Raw genomic sequence first — 17,123 nt, 5'->3', positions numbered from 1 at the left:
ATCACTTGATCTCTGCACTCTGAACAACTGTTCCAAAAGCGTCGTTCAACTCCTTCAACACTGCCTCGGTGACCTCAGCCCCACCAAACCCGGGAATCTGTAAAAGACGTTAGAAACTGGGTCGGCCTGACCATTGCGTGCGGAAGAGCTGCATGCAAGCGCAAGAAGACTCGAGATATTGACTTCTTCGCACCCGTGTACCACCTCACCGGTGAGGGTTTGGGGGCCTAGGGACAACTCACATCTCGATCTCCGATGGCATCACTGGCCAGGAGGACGTTGTATCCCAAGTCATTACCCGCTCGGGCTGTGGTGCTCACACAAACATGTGCCATGTAACCCGTCAGGACCGTCTTCTTGCCCCTCTCCCCCAGACTGGTCAGGTACTCATGCAGATCCGTGCCGACAAAGCTGGAAACGGCTTCCTTCTGAATCACCTTTTCGCCCGGACGGGCTTTCAGCTCATCAAACTCTTCGGCAAGCGGTGTGTTGGGAGTGAATACGGGGGCGCCTGCGGGAGTCTTGTGGACGATGTGGACGATGTTTTTCCCGTCTCCAGCGGCACGGTATTTCTCGAGTAGCGAAGCGATGGCCTTGCGGGTCTGCTCTACGTTGACGGTCTTGAGGTTGCCTTGGGCGTATCTGCGCCATTTGGTCAGGGTCAATCAGGGAAAATTGGGCCAAGTGGCAGCAGTGGGCCATTGCCAACATACTCATTTTGGGCATCGATGATGATCAGCGTGCTGTCGCTCGGGGAGGCAGTGGCGGGGGCAACGCCGACCATCTCCCTGAAAGACTTGACTTGGGTCGCCGAGGCCATTATGAATGCGGACAGGAGACGCTCTTCTCGGACAGAGGGGAGAAACGGGGACGTTTCGACACAAAGGAGAGGGAACTGGGGGGTTATGTATGGTGTTTATATGTATGCGTGTGTTTCTTCCTCCGTCCGTCCGTCAAGCGTCAAGCATCAATCGTCAAGCGTCAATCGTCAAGCATGGGGATCCGAAATAAAAAGAATCCGCGGCGGGGGGGGGAAGGAAAAAAGCTCTGTGCTCTCCCTCCCTCCCTCCCTTCCTTCGCTGGTGCTGCTCCACTAATATGGTAATAATATCTCCAATGCATTTCCGCCTAGGGATTTTGTCATCAAGAACAGGCGGATCCAACGCTCGCTCGCTTGTACTTCGGACACAGCCCCTCACTAAACAGGTGCTTAGCTCACTGGGCCAACTAAACTATCCGACCAACTGACTACGAGTCCGTACTGGTACATTGTACATTGAATAGCAGAATAGTACTCGGATACCTAGGTAGGTAGGTAGGTAGGTAGGTAGGCAGGTAGGTAGGTTACAACTCTGTCGCACTCGGTATGCATATGTAGCTGGTCTCGCAGGACATGGATGTTGTACTTATCCTTTTCTTTTCCCCGCCGGGATCAAAAGCTGTCGATGACGATATTACCGCGGTGGCCAGGATTTAGCTGGGTGGTACGTACTTGGTAATGGCAGCGGTGGTGGTGGTGATGGTGGTGGTGTTACCGAGTACATAGTGATGCAGATGCAGATGACATACGAGATCTCCAAGGCCACTCGCTTGTTGTTCGTGTTCGTGTTCGGCGGTAAAGTGCCTGATTCGTTCCCTCCTCCCCTTCCGCTTCCTGTTCGCCCCCGCTGCGGCGACGATGATCCTGGAGACGCTGGTGGACCCGAGACGTGTGTGCGATATGGCGTAACCTGATGTGATGTGATGCGAGGTGATGCCATGGACGGTGATTATGAACCCATTCTACCCATCACTCACCTCCTGGGGTCAGTCCAGCGGGAGACCTTCCAGAGGCAGGCGGGTATGTAGCGGTTTTACAAAAAGACCTGATGAATTCCCGCCTGGATCGAGGGCGGAGTCTCGATGCAGGATGTTTACCATGCAGCATGTACGAGGTCACAGGGATTGATTCCTCCAAGACAGAGAACGACATGTATGCTTCATAGATACACGTACCTAAGGAACTTGACAAGAGAATACCCACGTCGACGAGCATGTCATCTTCTGAATCGCAATCCGAATGCGCCTACCCTGGTCCTACCTGATCCATATATATTGGCTCAGCAAAGGCGAGAAAGAAGCCAACTACATGGTCTTCCCTCGTCCGAGTCAAATAATTGTCTTGCCGCCATGTACACAGGAGATTTGTCAGAGCATATGCACATGAATATATATTCGGTAAGCTTAGCCCAGATGACCCCCTTTACCCATTCCCATCCCCTTCCATATTACCACATGCTTCCACCTCATCGGCCCCCCTTCACCTCGCCTCGCCACCCCCTCTTCTCCCAATTCCATCTTGGACTCTACAATCGGGAACCGTGGATGATCTTCATATCCACAATCAACTCCCGTCCACCATCGTTGATGACCAACACTCGGACACTGCCTCTGCCGTCGGCGAAGGCTCGATCAATCCGGTTGAACAGGCCGCCCTGGTCAATGACAGGCAAGCCCTGCTTGACATCGCCGCTCTCGGTCATGCAGACAATCAGGCCGTCCTCACGGATGTCCAAGACACGGTACTGCTTGAAGACTGGGCCGAGCATGGTCTGCACAACCACGGATGGAGCAGGATTGCTGATGAAGGAGCTCTCCTCGTGCAATTGGCGGGTGAACAGGTCAACACCCAGGTAGCGGTATTGGCCGGTCTGAGAGGACATGCTGATGCGGATGACCTGCGAGGGACGACCCTGGAGAAGAAGAATATCGCCGATGCGGATGAAGTGGCATTGGATGGGCACACCACGGCCGCCGAAACGAGGCTCGACGAAACGGACTTGCTCAACAGAGCCGTCACGGACACGGGTTGGGCCAGTTGTCTCTCTTGTCTCTGTCACGACAACCTCGTCACGGCCACCGTCGCGGTGATGCTGGTGGTGGGTGAAAGGGTGCATGATGCGGTCGGCAGCACGCTCCACACCGCGGCGGAAGCTGTGGTAGTTGCCGTCGTCGTCGTAGTAACCCATGTCTCTTCTTCGAACTGGTTGATCGACCTTGATCTCTTGCTTCTGGACTGTGATATCGGCTTGGACGGGACGGCGACGTTCGTACTCAACGTCGTAGGTGGGATCGACGCGGCGGCGGTACTCTCGCTCAGTTATGTCTAGCTGAGACTCTAAGGTCTTGTCGTAGGTCTGACGGCGGTCGTAGTCAACTTCAACGTGGTCCCGGGTGTCGCGACGATCGATCTCGATGTCAACGTTGGTAGCACGCGTGTCTCGGCGATCAGCTTCAAAACCGACGTCGGTGGGAAATCGCGAGTCTCGACGGTCGACTTCGATGTTAACGTTGGCGGCCTTGTAGTCAGTAGGTCCGCGGTACCTGTGGGAGACAGAGACGGCGAGTTAGCAACGTGGACGGGTCCATCAGGGGGGTCCATGCGTCGGACGCATGGGCGGCACAAATTCTAAGCACAGGGCATTGGGGCACGGAACGCAATGAGGCACGTACTTCTCGCGTGTGAGCTCTACCTCGGGGTATCTTCGATCACGCTCCTCGTAGACACGCACGTCCTCTCGTTGATATTGGTCGCGGCGTGGACGGCTGTCTCTCACGGAGATGTCGACTTCTTGCTTAGAAAATCGAGTATCTTCCCGTCCGACGCGCGAGGAGGGTCTGGGTAATTGAACTTCCCCTTCTACCTTGGTGACGGTAGTTTCTTCGGCAGAAGCGTCACTCCTGTACGTAGACGGGAAGACACTGATTGGGATGGGGACTCGGGCGTCAAAGTCCAGGTTGCCAGCTCTAAAAGGCGCCTCAACTCTCTTCTCCCTTGCGGCAGTCGAGAGTCAAGACTGTCTTTTGGGGGAATCTGGTTCTCTGGAGGGAAGAGAGGAACGAAGAGTTGCACGAGGAAGCCAACAATGCACGCTGAGCAAAAGGAGCAATGATGCTTGAAAGTTGTAGAGCAAAAAGGCCAAAGGTGTGCAGTGTGTTTATGAAGAAAGGGGAAAGAGGAAGAGCAGGGACCATCAGCAACAAGAGGCCTTTTTAAGTGAGTGGAGATTGGGATTGGCACCATTCGGGGAGGGGAGAGCTGGGAGCTGATTTCTGTGGCCAGTCGCCCAGTTCCCACACAAAGGTGCTTGGGGACTGTACAGTGCACAGACAACAAGCGACACGCTTGTTGACCATGTTTTGCCCTACTGACCCGGTTGTCACGGTAGCGAAAAACGCGAAATCCCAATGCAGTAAAGTCGCTTTTCGGCTCAGTCATCGCCGATTCCGGTGTTGGACCAGCTGGTGCCTGCGCCCCTTCACACAATTCTTTCATTTCTGTCCAATTTCTTCGTCGTCGACACAGCGCGACAAGAGACTCTTGATATGGATGAACACTCCGTACCGATTGACAGCTGCCCCGATGGACCCAGTACCGGCCTTTCCAGATGGTGTGCCACACCTGCAAGCTCCGCTCCCCAGCCATCCAGCCATCCAGCCATCCAGCCATCTCGGCCCCTCCTCGAGCCCAAAGAAAATTATCGTGTATCCTGATCATTGGCCTTGTGTCACTCTTATGCCTCACCGACGCAGCGAAAAGAAGCCTCTCATGCACTCCTCCCTGACCTTCCGGAACCCGTGCATCCCATCTGACACCGTTCTGCCAGTTGACGTGAAGAGGCGGACATGCTTGACGCGTGGGCGAGCACGCCCTGGGCCTTGCCTGCAGCTTCTCAGCTGCCTCCAGTCGAGCTAGCTGCATTGGCGCATATGCAGCAGCTTCGGCATCCCATGCAGCTCGCAAACTCCCCCACCCAACGACGGGCCACATCAACAGGGATGTAGATCCAAAAAGAAACATATCCCAAAGACATTTGTAGTGAGATCAATGCATGTGGAATTCCATGACGGTTGGTGCCTTGTCCTCTTCTTTTCTGTCTATCTCTCTCTCTCTCTTCCCTCCTAGCTCTGTCCTCCCATTGCCCCTCCTAGGACTCGTCGCTCTTTGTGTCTACGGTAATCTATCCAACCCTTCCCCCCCAAAAAGCTTTTCTGGGTGCCCACAAGCATGGTAAATCAGCCAAGTCAAGTCGATATAGCTCAGTGCTCGTATTCCAAACCCGCCCGCTCCACTCTGAAACTTGCGCCTTGCTATGCCTTTTCTAACTCACAATTGGTGTATTCCGCATCCCTCCATTTACAGAGGACTGCCCGCAAAGCATATTCTGCCTTAGTGCCTCTGCACACAGTTCCATTCATACTGCATCTGTTAGTTAGCCAGAGCTCTTTGTGAGACGGGATGTCGAGGCGGAGAAACTTACCACTCGCCCATCCTCATCCCCGGTGTACACAACTTGTGGCATCGGCAGGATGCAACTGATCCCTGCACTCACATTTGCTCCATCATCCCGGCTGTTGTCAGCATGATTGAGCTGTCGAATGAGCTCCAATTCGAAGCGGCCCTCGCGGGTCACTTTGCTCCAGATACGGACCTGTCCCCTCTTGTGGCCTGTAAAGACGAGGTCTCGTTCCAGCCACTCGTTGCCCGCTCCCTCGTAGCATGCGCACGAGACAATGCTCTCCTGCGAGCGCTCCCCAGAGTCCTGTCGCAGCAGCAGATCGCCGTTCAGCGTATACATGCTAATCTCATGCCCATGACAGAGGATAATATTCCCCGTGACGTCGTTGATGGCCGCACATTGCACTGGCAGCTCATCATCCAACTTGCGGATGAATTCGCAACGATTGAGATCCCAGAGCATCACCTGTCCGTCTGTCGAAGCAGACAGTAGCGCATTGAAAGACTTGGATATGGCCAAAGAGCTCACCGGCTTGCGGTGGCCGAAAAGTGTGGCCCGCGGATGTAGTTCTACGGTCTTCCCGTTTTCCATGACTGTCCATACGGCCACGGTGCAATCTGTCCCAGCAGTGATCAGCGTTTTCGAATCCGCAAACAGCGCACAAGACAATTGTCCGATGTGCAAATGCTCAAAAAGCCCCATCTGCTTCCTGCTCTCGGTCGAGTAGAAACGGACGCTGTTGTCGGAAAAGCCCCATTCCAGGTACATCTCGTAATCTGGGGGAATGTTCAGTCTGAATGGCCCGGAGCAGAGCAACCGGTCAGACTTCCAGGAATATCTGAGCGAGGCCACTCGTTCCCCAGTCTCCAAGAGAGTTGATGGAATGCGAGTCAATGATTCCGCGGCGGTGTCAAGCCGCTTGTAACGATGCCGGATTTGCTCCCGTGCGGGATGAGGTTTGGTAAAGACCTGATATGGGGTCTGACCGAAGTTATGAATGATGCCAATGGTTGCGAGCCGTTCCATCGGGTCGCTGATGGCGTCCAAATCTTTCGCACCTTGGTATGATAGATAATGGAATACGTTCACGGCTTCCACCGCGGCTTCGCCCTTCTGCTTACTGCCAAAGATCAGATCAATCCATTTGTGTAGGTTGCGGCTAACATAGGGACTCTCGAGTGCCTCACGCTGCTTGGCAATAAAGATGCGAGGATCGCCTTTTGCCCACGGCGGAAGCTCAACATTTCCGATTGACTGCGAGGTTTGCCTCGTTCCGAAGTCGAAATCATTGACGTTGACCAGAAACTCTGGCAGATAGTAAAATTCAGGGGTCAATTCGCGGACGTCGGTCATGTTCATGCGAGCGGCAGACCTCCAAGCCCCTTCTATCGAGAAAAACATGCGATCAGGATGGTCAAATGTGCCCCCCTGCAAGAGGAGATACGACTTGACGAAGGGTTGCAAGCGAATCAGATACGATGTCACAATCATTGCCGAGGAATAGTGCGTTCCATAATGAAAAGCCGGAGTATTGGTGTCGCCCATTTCCGCAAAAGTTTGGTATCGCTCTCTGAATTCTCTCTCACGTTCGATCGTCTGACAACCCATGGGTTTGGAGAGATCACGAAATGTCCTTGGATCTGTCAGGTCAAGTTCTTCACTGGTGTAGTCGGCGATGACCCATGGGAACACAGGATACTGTGTCAAGTCGTTGTATGTCCTTCCAGCCATCGTGTTAATCAGCATCAGATAGTGGAAATTTGACATTTCCCCCTTTTGCCATTTCCGAGTTGCTGCGAGAGAGCTCGACTGCTGACCGAACACGTTTGCAAACTTGGACCCAAAAGTCTGGGGTTCGTCATCCACACTCCTCAAAGTCTCATAGCGCCAGGCTGTCTCCGAATGACTGCTCGGTCCGTTGGGTGAAGGGGCTTTGGCGCTGATAAGACTGTGCAAGTCATTCCGGATCTGAGGCGAGGTCACAGTCAGCAAGTAGCTTCTCCCATCGCCGAAGAAGATCTCGATTGCGACATCTCGAAAGAGAAAGCGCCGCTTGGAAACACTGATGATGTCAGACCACTTCCAGCTTCGAGTGCCGTGTTCATCACTGCGCGAGACGATCTTGCGTTCCGTGACGTCTCGCCCAGAGATCATTCGCACGTAAGGATCTCGCTCTTCTTGTGGTGCTTGCCAAACATTCACAATCTCGCCATCGGCGCGTTGAAAGAAATTGTCGAGGATATAAACATAGTCTTTGCCCAGGATGAGCAGACCCTCCACAGCCTCAAGTCCGAGAATCCGCGAAATGTTGGCAACATGCTTGACCTGATCTCCGCGATGGAGACTGCGCATTACCTTCCGATTCTTGTCCTCGAATTCGTCCATCTCAGCATTTGGGTCCTCAACCAATTCGAAACTGTCTTCGCCTTCCATGGCTTCGCTCTGTGTATCGTTGCTGGCTGACTGATCAGGAGTTTGATCACTACTTTCTTGAAGTGCAGGGAAAGGCTCGGTCCCCGCGCTCACGGGCTTGGGGGTGTCGACAACTAGTGTTGTCCCGCCTGGGGTGATGCCGCTCGGTGTGACTCCGCCTGGGGTGACCCCTATCGACTCGGCTGTGGACATTTTGGTGTTCTTAGTATCAAGCCGCAGTTGTGGCATGTCAGACCCTTTCCGCTTTGGCTGCTGATCTTCTTCTGTGTAGGTGTAATCCTCATGTAGTCGCATACGCATTCGATTTCGCCCCTCTGTTTGATCCAATCTCCATTTTCTGGGTTTGTTGACAGCGAACAACCCCGGGGGTTTAGTGGTATCTCTTTGCATCCGATTGAAGGCGGCTTCAGTGTACACAAGATCATCCTGCTGGTCTTGGAGCAGTCTCTGATGCTTGAGGTATTCAGAGGAGTAGATGTTAGCGGTCCAGTTTTCGAAAGCGAGCTCATGGCGCCGGATCAGATCATCGCGGTCTGCCTCTTCCCGTGCCCATTGCTTGACCTTCTCTCGTCGGCGTGCTATCCTCATACGACCGTTTTCTTCGGTCCTCTTATTTTCCGAAGTGACAAATGCATTCCACTGCTTCGAAAGTGTATCAAAGAACAAGGAATCAAGTTCACTTCGGTGCTCGTCGACCCAGTAAAGGAATGTTTCATTGTCAATTTCAACCAGCTTCGAAAAACCGCCAGCCAACCCTTTTTGCTCCGTCGTATCGGTTTGCCCAAAGATTGCTGCTGCTTCATCAGGCTTTTGAACGAGAATAATCCTCCACAAATTCGCCGCCGCTTGTCGTACAGCATCGGTTGAGGAGATGAGGTTGGCGTACAGAAGGTAGCAAATCAATTGTAAATTGGCTGATTGGGTGTCTTCGCCAGAGAGTAGGACCGTCTGCCAGTATGTTAACTTTTCCAGAAAGTGTAACGAGTCGTTGTCGTGGATTGACGAAAGGCTAAGAAGGACTGTCCGGAAAACGACAGCGCGGATGATGGCAATTGTTTGAGCACACAGCCGCACGCTCTTCAATTTTGAAATATCAGGACGTTGGAGATATTCCAATATAGATCCCGACAAGTCGAGGACCGGATCCGCACCGCCAATAAACCATCCTTCGAAGAGAGCCTCTTCAAGGTGCCCAAAGAGACGGGCTAGGTTGATCAAAACCCTTGGCTCCGTCAAGAGCGTCTGATTTAGCGCGATATGGTTCGCGAGCTGGGACACGGTGTTTCTCAAGATCCACGTTTCGAAGTAAGACTGGTGTTCGATGAACCCGGGCGGCGTTTTCAAAAAAAGACCAAGTCCTGGAAATTCTTTCCGGACGAGTAACTGATCCATGAAAATAGATATGAGGATCTCCAACAAGCTCTGAACGATAGAATGACCGTCATGGAGTTCTGGTACTTTTGCCACAGCCGAGTTCAAGCCACGAGAAGCTGAAGCTGCAGTAGTGGTGACAGAACCATTGTTGTGGGCGTGGTCCTTGGTGACGAGGACAAAGGACGAGCCTCTCCGAAGGGTCTTCCCTCTGGTCGCCGTAGATGAGGTTTCTGTGTCCACCGTCCGGATAACGGGGGGAGTGGTTGAAAGCGGATGAACAACAACATCTCCGCCATCAAATGTAAGCGTCGAATCCCGGGCATCCAACTCCGTTTTCGCTTGAACCACGTCAGAACCTACCACAACAGGGAACAAAACTGCGAGGAGATCTTGAATGTACGATGACGTTACTGCAAAGTCTCGGAACTTCTGCGACCTGGCGTGGAGATCCGCAAGGAATTGGACAACGGTGTTGAACGTCTCGACGTGCTGACTTGTCACAATTGTGAGCATTGGATTCGGCGGTGCCATGGTTGACATGGAAAGTCTCTCAGGAGGGCCGCCCAACTCTTCCAGTGGCGGCGCCAGAAAGGAAGCAGCTTGGTGCCTTTTCGATGACACAATTGTTTTCAGGCCGCTCTGCAACATTCCCATGATGACCTCGAGAACTTCTGGATAGAAAACTGAGAGCTCTTTTTGATTGGCAAAGAGCTCGATAAATCCAAACAGGTCAAAGTTTCTATCCAGATCTAGATTTGCAACGTCAAGATCAAATAGCACGGCGAACAGAGCAGGCCATAATGCAGGAAGATGCCACCATCTCTTCAAACGATATGTCATGATGGTGAAGCCAGAAGTCTTGGAGGTGTCTTTGAATTTCTTGACATAGGTGTCGCCATGCACAACGAGCAATCTCGCCAAAATCCTCATCGAAAGCACCACGACTTCTGGTGATGTCTCAGACAGCAGGTAGAGTAGCCATTTGTTCGTAACCGTCTTGGCAAATTTTTTGATCAGGCTCTCGTCGCCTTTGCGGCATAGCATCTCTGAATAAAGGCGCAGAACCTCCATTCCGATCTCAAAATGAGACAAAGTCAAGGCTGCTTCGTCCTTGGGACCGTGAGATGACCCAGCTGACGAACTTCTTTGCCGTGCTTCCCTGCGGATGGGTTTCCGCGCTTGCAATCCCACATTGCGTTTGTTTACCGAGAATGTTATAAACAGTGCCAGTGAGCGCAAAGTTTCCGCCGACAATGTTTGGGGCAGGAGAACCTTGATTGCTGCCATATACTGTGGCATGATGGCCCGCGCCACAGGCTCCGATTTCAGTGCTTCCATCAGTCGTTTAAGCACTCTCATTCTTGCTAACCTCTTTAAGTTGAAGCGTTTGTATTCACTTTGCTCCCCAAATACCAAGAATTGGTCAAAGTATAACTGTTGCACAGGAAGTGGGCCACATCTCCACAGGCCAGTGTCTGCTACCAAGACTTTGTAAGCGAGAGGGTTGTTGATGACAGATTTCGTGGGATCTTCAGAATTATAGCCAGTGAAGGAAAGAATCGAGGTCAATATCCGCATGCTCAACCCTGTTCTATCGAGTCTCGATGTTGGGATTGCCCAGGCGACTTTCACAGCTTCGCCGCTGTTCTGAGAGGGAAGGCTGAGCTTCTCTTTCAATAACATCGCCAAAATTGCGTACCCGCCATCCCTTTCCATTACTTCGCTGTTTCTCCAACTGTGTCGGACTGTTTCCAAGAGGATATCAACCCCGAGGGCAACGTCTTCCGTCGTCCGCGCTCGTTGAACGAGTCCCAGTCCGACGGCGCCGCAACCACCCAAACGCCAGCTGGCATCGTCCAATGATTGTGGCACTGTCACTGTGGGATCACCCATGAGGAGAAAGACGCCTCTTGCTTGGGTCAACGCGTCATTAATCGAGGGCACTGCGCCATTGATCGCCACAGCACTCATGCCCGAACGCGTGTAGGCCACCAGATTTTTCGCCGCCAGCTTTGACAGCGACTTGACCAATTGAGTTTCATCAATGTTGTTTCGATCATCGCTGTCGAGGATTGTTGCAGGGGAAACATTGATCAGTATTTTGTCCTCGCGGATGAGACTGCTTGCCTTCTGTCGGATGGCCATGATGAGTTCTGACTGCTCTTCCTTTCCGGGGTGTAACATCTCGTTCCGTAAATTCAATGCTGCGGAGGCCTCGTACGTCTGGAAAGAACCAAGGCAATCCTGAAAATTACCATGATACTTTGGACCAAGATAGTAGAAGACGGCGATTAAATCATCGCTTATGGTCTCTTGAAACAGGATTGCAGAACCTAGCGACCACTTTGACGAGCAAGCCACTCCAGCAGAACTCGGGGATAGATCTTGGGGCGTGCCGAAAAAGGCTTGGATCTTGACAATGCTTTGACCTCGATCATTCGGGGGTGCCGAGGGGTAGTTTGCCTTCTGTTGCTCGACGAAGTCTCCATCCACAAATAGCAAAGCCTTGGAAGAAGAGGTCGTCCGTGGTCGTTTGTGCACCACACAGATATGATACCATCGATCTGGCTGAAAAGCAACTGATTTGAATCTGACACTGGGTCTGTTGCCTTGTATCGCAGTCTGCAGAATAAGGTGATGGGTGTCTTTCTCGAGGTAAGCTAAAACGAAACAGGTTTGAGTTCTGTCGAAAGCGCCAAAGAGTGTGGTGTGGGCTTGGGTATCGAAGGCGTCAAAGCGCGCCCAGAGGCACAGAGTGTATCCGCCAGTGTCCAGAGGTGGGAATGGTCTACCAAGAGTGGCCAGTTCTGTGGATGCATAGCCATGCTGGGACAGATCGAACTGCAGACTCGGCGGCTGCCGGGAAACAATGATAGCATCATGCAGGAATGAAGCTGCGTCGGAAGATGTACTGGCCAGTTTGAAAAGAAAATGTGCGTCATCCAGGTGGGAGATCCCTTCTTGACACAAAAGCAGGGCAACTTCCCTCATCAGACTTCTTTCAGTCGCAGACAGTTTCTCTTCAAAGATCAGCCTGAGAACTGCGGTGAAGGTTCCGGCAGTGTGTGCAGACACGATATTCTGCCTCGATATTAAAAGAATTTCCTGGAAGCTGAGTGGCAGTGCAACTCTCATGAGCCGTTGCGGAATCTTCCCAGCCTTGATACCGGTTGTCCAAAGCCCAAGTATCACAGTTAGCAGCTCCGGCACTGCCAGCTCGCCAACGCTTCCCAGCGCTTTAACAATGCCGGCTCTCGCTGAAGCGATAGTCTCTTCTGAGAGTAGAGCTTCGTCTTGAGACCTTGTGGATCGATCCAGAGCAGTGTAGATGTCCTCGATCATTTCCACGCCAGTAGCGGTTGCAAAGAGAATCCCAAAGAAGTGCTCCAAGTGTACGTCGTCACCCGTCTGACAAGATAGAACAGTGAAAAATTGGTCCAACGTGTATTGCAGCGAAATCCATCCGCCACTATCCACCTTTGTTCTGAAATATCTCTGATTTCCCTCATGTCCTTCCAAAGCCGCCCCGAGCACGCCGAACCATTGCGAAAGAGACTGAAGGAATGACTTCACCATGGCAGGAGGGTTGGCTGGTGCAGAGTAACTGTCAACGAGCGAGCGAAGTAGGCGAAGCAACGCTTGGAAGCCACCCGCTCGTCGAAAACCACTGTGCGCTCCGTGGATATCGCCATCATCTTTGAGGAAGTGGCGCAATTGCTGCAGACAGGTTGCCTGATCAAGACTGTTTTGCAGAGCACTGTAGGAGCTGTAATCGAGGGCGTCAAGGCTCTTGACAAGCTGTGCAATGTCTTTGTCTTCCGGACGGAGAATGTCTGCGGTCGACACGGCCCGCGAACGAGTGTGAGTGTTAACGGTGAGGCCCATGTCTTTGTCCTACTCGGGCCCACCTCTTATCTGGCCTTAGCACCGTAGACGGGGTTTCCTGCGACGGCATAGGGAGAAATAAAAGCGTGACAAAGTGGTTGAGTCAAGGGGAGTCTGGAAATCTGGTCAGAGACCGATCCAGCACGGGTCAGGACATCGAACGGTCAGCATCGAGTAGGGCCCCGTGCTCAGACGGCGGGGGAGGACTGGGGGTCGTTCACGGGTGGCAGAAACGGAGGAGACGTGGAAGAGGGACCGGTGACGGTTTATGACTGCAATGTCATGTAGTAGATTCGGTACGGAGGTTAATGGTCACTCTTGTAAAGCTATAGGAGCATTCCACCGCAAACGAAAGTGGGCTTTGTGAAAATGGAAAGCTGCGGGTGACGTTGGAGTTCGCATTTTGTCGGAACCGCTAGATCTTTGTGGCCCCCGAACATCACCTCAGCCACGAACAATAGAGTAACACCAACATCTCCAATACCAAACACTCCTCCAAACAAGATGGCATGTTCGCTACGACTGCTCAGGTTAATATTTCACAGGGATTTATGGAGTAGGGATGGCGACTTCCAATATGTTGACATACATTGAACCCGTCGATACTGGGACATGCTGGACATGTCACCACGGGCGCAGCTTGATTACCTGCCCAGCAATCCGGCTTCAGTCTCCCCACTGCGCTCGGCTCCCACTTGGAAGCAAACTGCTTAGTCTAGCCGGAAGTTACAAGGTTGAGGCTCATGCCGCCTCCGATGACTGCGGGTCGCCCACTTTCTTTGGGTGTGGCTGTCCCGGAGAAGCAGTCAATTCGGAGGGGTTGGCTTCAAGTATCAGACTAGGAACCTGCAAGATCTTGGGCTAGAACAACAATATTATTCTCATTGACGAAGCATGGGGGCAACGCAGCGCAGGGTTCACTTCAGGCCGTGCCCTTCCCTTCCTTTCTTCACCGGTTCATTCAACCGCTTGACAACCTCTCAGCCGTTCAAACGCTCCAGCCACTCGTTGGTACCTTGCAAACTTCAAGCGCTTCTCCTCTCCCAGCTCCTTCAACAAACCCTCTGCGATATTAGCCTATGACACAAACGATAGATCTGCATATGTGCATTTATCCCCCACAAGTGAGGACTGTTTCGTCCTAGCGAGATGGCTATGGAGCACTGAAGTGACGCGCTCGATCTCATCCACATAGCGGGTGATGGCACTTGGAATCTTTTCGTGATGAAAGCGTGCGAACCAGGTGGCTTGGCCGAAATACGGTCCTTGCCCTACGCGAAGACTAGTTAGCTGTGATTCACTAGACGACAGGAAAGGTATGGAGAAGAGTCTTGAGAGTTGAGGATGAAGAATGGAGCCGCTGAGGACGCATACCTGAAACCTGAAACATCAACCATTGCTGCAAAAGATACTTCTCAGGAGCAGTCTTGTAAGACAGCTTTCCCTCCTTGTCCTACTCCTCGATCAAATACAAGATAATCGCACCAGACTCCCACAACGCGATGCCAATATTTCGGATCCACGATTGCTGGCACACGGCCATTGACATTGATCTTCGTAAAGGCCTCCGATTTGGCATCGGGGGATTCGAGTGCACACCAGTCATAAGGAATATCGAGTTCCTCGAGGATGCGTACTTTGTACGAGTTCGGTGGCCCCCGGTGGCCCCCAGTGGCCGTAGACCGTCAGAGGTCTCAGTGTATTGGTAGTCATGTCGGTAAATGAAGATCTAGAACCCTTGAGCTCTTTGAGGGCGCTCGAGAAAACCTCACCACAGATTGTCAATGTCCGCGGGTAGCAGAACTTCTGCAATAGTTGAATGGTGCGAATGAGCTCGTCCATCATCCAGGATTTGGGGGATCATCCGTCGTTTTTATAGCTCGATGCTAGGTGAGCTTTGCACGAAGGGACTTGAAGTCTCGGAGATTGTCCTAACACCTTGGATCGTAACTTCTGCTGCATGCTCCTTTGGTCGTGCTGGGGATCCCGCAGCGAGTTATTAGTCATAATGTGTCGACCTGAATTCGCCCGAGAGGTGACGAGGTCGGTGAACACAACCCGCGTATAGTTCAGTTTAGCAACCTTGGAGAAGGATCAGGGGTATAACCCAAAGAGGAATGGTCCGGGGGTGACCGGCTTATCCTTTCTGGCGTCAAGCCATCGATAATGCCAACATTCCGAGGACACAAACTTGTGAAAGAAAGCAAGGGGCGGTACATCAGTACTGATTTCGTCCGAGCGGAGGAGGATAGGCTCTGGCACAAACCCTCCAGATTTCTCTTCACGCGTATGATTTGGACCTTCTTCATCCACACGAAATTGTCCACCTCGACATAACCTTTCTGGATCAGGGTGTTCCATTGGGCGACAATGACGGAGAGGACCGACTACCTGTTCGTGCATTTTACACCTTCTCCGGGAGATCGAGTTTCGCAAGAACTTCAATTTGTCGCGTGCAAGGCCCGTATCACCAGGAAGGTCCTTCGGAAAACGACGACAGCAGGCGAAGAAACAGGAAGACGATTCATGCAGGAGTCGAACTTCGGCGCCACATCGTAGCTTATTTCCCCTGCTTGTCGGATTCTGCGGCAACTTTAACCCATTCCACTGCCAGATGATCACGGTGACGCCAATTGTGAATCAAGCAGTCTCATTCGTGCGGTTCCGTCTCAATCAATGTTGGTCAACAACCATATGGCACATTCGAGAACGTCAACCTTGGACATTGTCCAATTCTCGGCACCAGCAGCTCGATCGGCAAGATGGCGGCAAAATAGATCTGGGGCCTTTTTGTTGCAGATGTCGGAACATTCTGGTCTGCTGTGGCAGCATATTTGCCGTCAAATGAGACGCCTCGGCTGGCCAAAGAGTGCACATGAACTCGAACGAGTCGCTCTAGAGTTCAAAGCAAAAATACTAGGAAGGATCAGAAAGACGCTGCGGGATTGGCCGCTGAATTCTCGGCCTAGCATGACTCTGATCTATCAGGTCAAAGCGTTGCTTCGTGAAGCCACAATGAGCGGAGATACACACAGCGTCAGTATCCACGCGAAAGTTCTGTTCTGGCTTGCCGAGAAACTGCCCATCAGAGAGTGCTGGGGCGATGAAGATGTGCTAAGCGTAGCTCTGGAAGGGGACAGCCCTCTCAGCTTTGTTCCAACTGCGACGATCGATTCTCAATTATCTCAACTGGATGCCTCAGATAGTCGCCACCACCTGGGATTCTGGGGAATCGGTGTTTCCCACCCATCGCGAGGCGCATATCTTCCTCCCTGAAAGCGTGCCCAGTCCTCAGCCTCGAGAGGCGTTCAGTCACATCCGCCGAGTCCTGAACATCGGCAAGATTTTGGTGACCCCTGGCCGGGGACGAGCACCTCAGATGCGCACAGTTGATCTTCCACTGGGTTATTACCAAGTCTGAATATCATATAAGGAGTTTGCTGGATTTGTATTTCGTGACATCAGCATGCTAATAGTGTTGCGGTTCCAATCTCAATCTTCAGCAGCCAACCGACTTTGGCGTAATAATATTGTCGTTCTTGTGGTGATAATTGGGTCTGATAGACCTCAATAAGAAGCCGCGTATATAAGAAGCCACAAGTGTAGGTCCAAAGCACTTTCGTTGATCTCTTCACCCACTCGCGTACCTCTTCGTCCGGAATAACCTTTGATTCGTCCAGAAGTGATTGCATCAGAAAGTCCCATCCCAGGGGAGGCAAAATCGCTCAAAAATCCCCATCGTCACCAGAGAACCTTGTTTATGCGAACAAACTGATTCTCTGTCTTTCAGAAGGAGAGCCACGGCAACGAGGAATGGACCCAAGACCAATAATCCGTAGAGAACATTTAAGAAGCGTATTAGGAGTCTTGGCTGTGGTCTCGGTTCGAGACCGTCGTGTTGGTTTTGAGCAACTTGGTGCTATTAATATATTAACAATGAGCTTTTAGTCTTTAGAGAAGTAAAAGGTAGTTAAACTACCTAGGGGGTTTCTTCTGTGTTCGAATTGGACAAGAGAGGTTGCTTTTCTGCGACATTCAGAAAGTCGTACGATGTAGTGAAATTATTGCTGTGTTGGGATACTTCTTGAGAAGCTGCTTCTTGGAATGGGTTCATGGCGAAAAGGGAGAAACGATGCGTGAATAATAAATACT

At 52.0% G+C, this 17,123-nt stretch overlaps 4 protein-coding genes across 4 annotated transcripts; all 4 read right to left on the bottom strand.

Annotated features, from left to right (window-relative positions):
• Position 1: 1 nt before the first annotated feature.
• Positions 2 to 820, bottom strand: Z519_09813 (uncharacterized protein; the record flags this gene model as incomplete). The annotated part of the gene is made up of 3 exons (XM_016767534.1): positions 2 to 97; positions 243 to 642; positions 714 to 820. 3 exons carry the CDS (start codon positions 818 to 820, stop codon positions 2 to 4), a joined length of 603 nt encoding a protein of 200 aa, XP_016616326.1.
• Positions 821 to 2,345: 1,525 nt separating this feature from the next.
• On the bottom strand, positions 2,346 to 4,176 carry Z519_09812 (woronin body major protein; the record flags this gene model as incomplete). Its single annotated transcript, XM_016767533.1, has 3 exons — positions 2,346 to 3,363; positions 3,493 to 3,813; positions 4,061 to 4,176. The coding sequence occupies 3 exons, from the start codon at positions 4,174 to 4,176 to the stop codon at positions 2,346 to 2,348; spliced, it is 1,455 nt and encodes a 484-aa protein (XP_016616325.1).
• Positions 4,177 to 5,209: 1,033 nt separating this feature from the next.
• On the bottom strand, positions 5,210 to 12,971 carry Z519_09811 (uncharacterized protein; the record flags this gene model as incomplete). Its single annotated transcript, XM_016767532.1, has 2 exons — positions 5,210 to 5,239; positions 5,301 to 12,971. The coding sequence occupies 2 exons, from the start codon at positions 12,969 to 12,971 to the stop codon at positions 5,210 to 5,212; spliced, it is 7,701 nt and encodes a 2,566-aa protein (XP_016616324.1).
• A 1,415-nt stretch (positions 12,972 to 14,386) lies between these two features.
• Positions 14,387 to 14,813, bottom strand: Z519_09810 (uncharacterized protein; the record flags this gene model as incomplete). Its single annotated transcript, XM_016767531.1, has 2 exons — positions 14,387 to 14,607; positions 14,744 to 14,813. The coding sequence occupies 2 exons, from the start codon at positions 14,811 to 14,813 to the stop codon at positions 14,387 to 14,389; spliced, it is 291 nt and encodes a 96-aa protein (XP_016616323.1).
• Positions 14,814 to 17,123: the final 2,310 nt, after the last annotated feature.

Source organism: Cladophialophora bantiana (assembly GCF_000835475.1).
Source record: "Cladophialophora bantiana CBS 173.52 unplaced genomic scaffold supercont1.16, whole genome shotgun sequence".
Taxonomy (NCBI): Eukaryota; Fungi; Ascomycota; class Eurotiomycetes; order Chaetothyriales; family Herpotrichiellaceae; genus Cladophialophora; species Cladophialophora bantiana.
The sequence above is the reverse complement of the archived record's forward strand: the minus strand, read 5'-3'. Positions and strand labels throughout refer to the sequence as shown.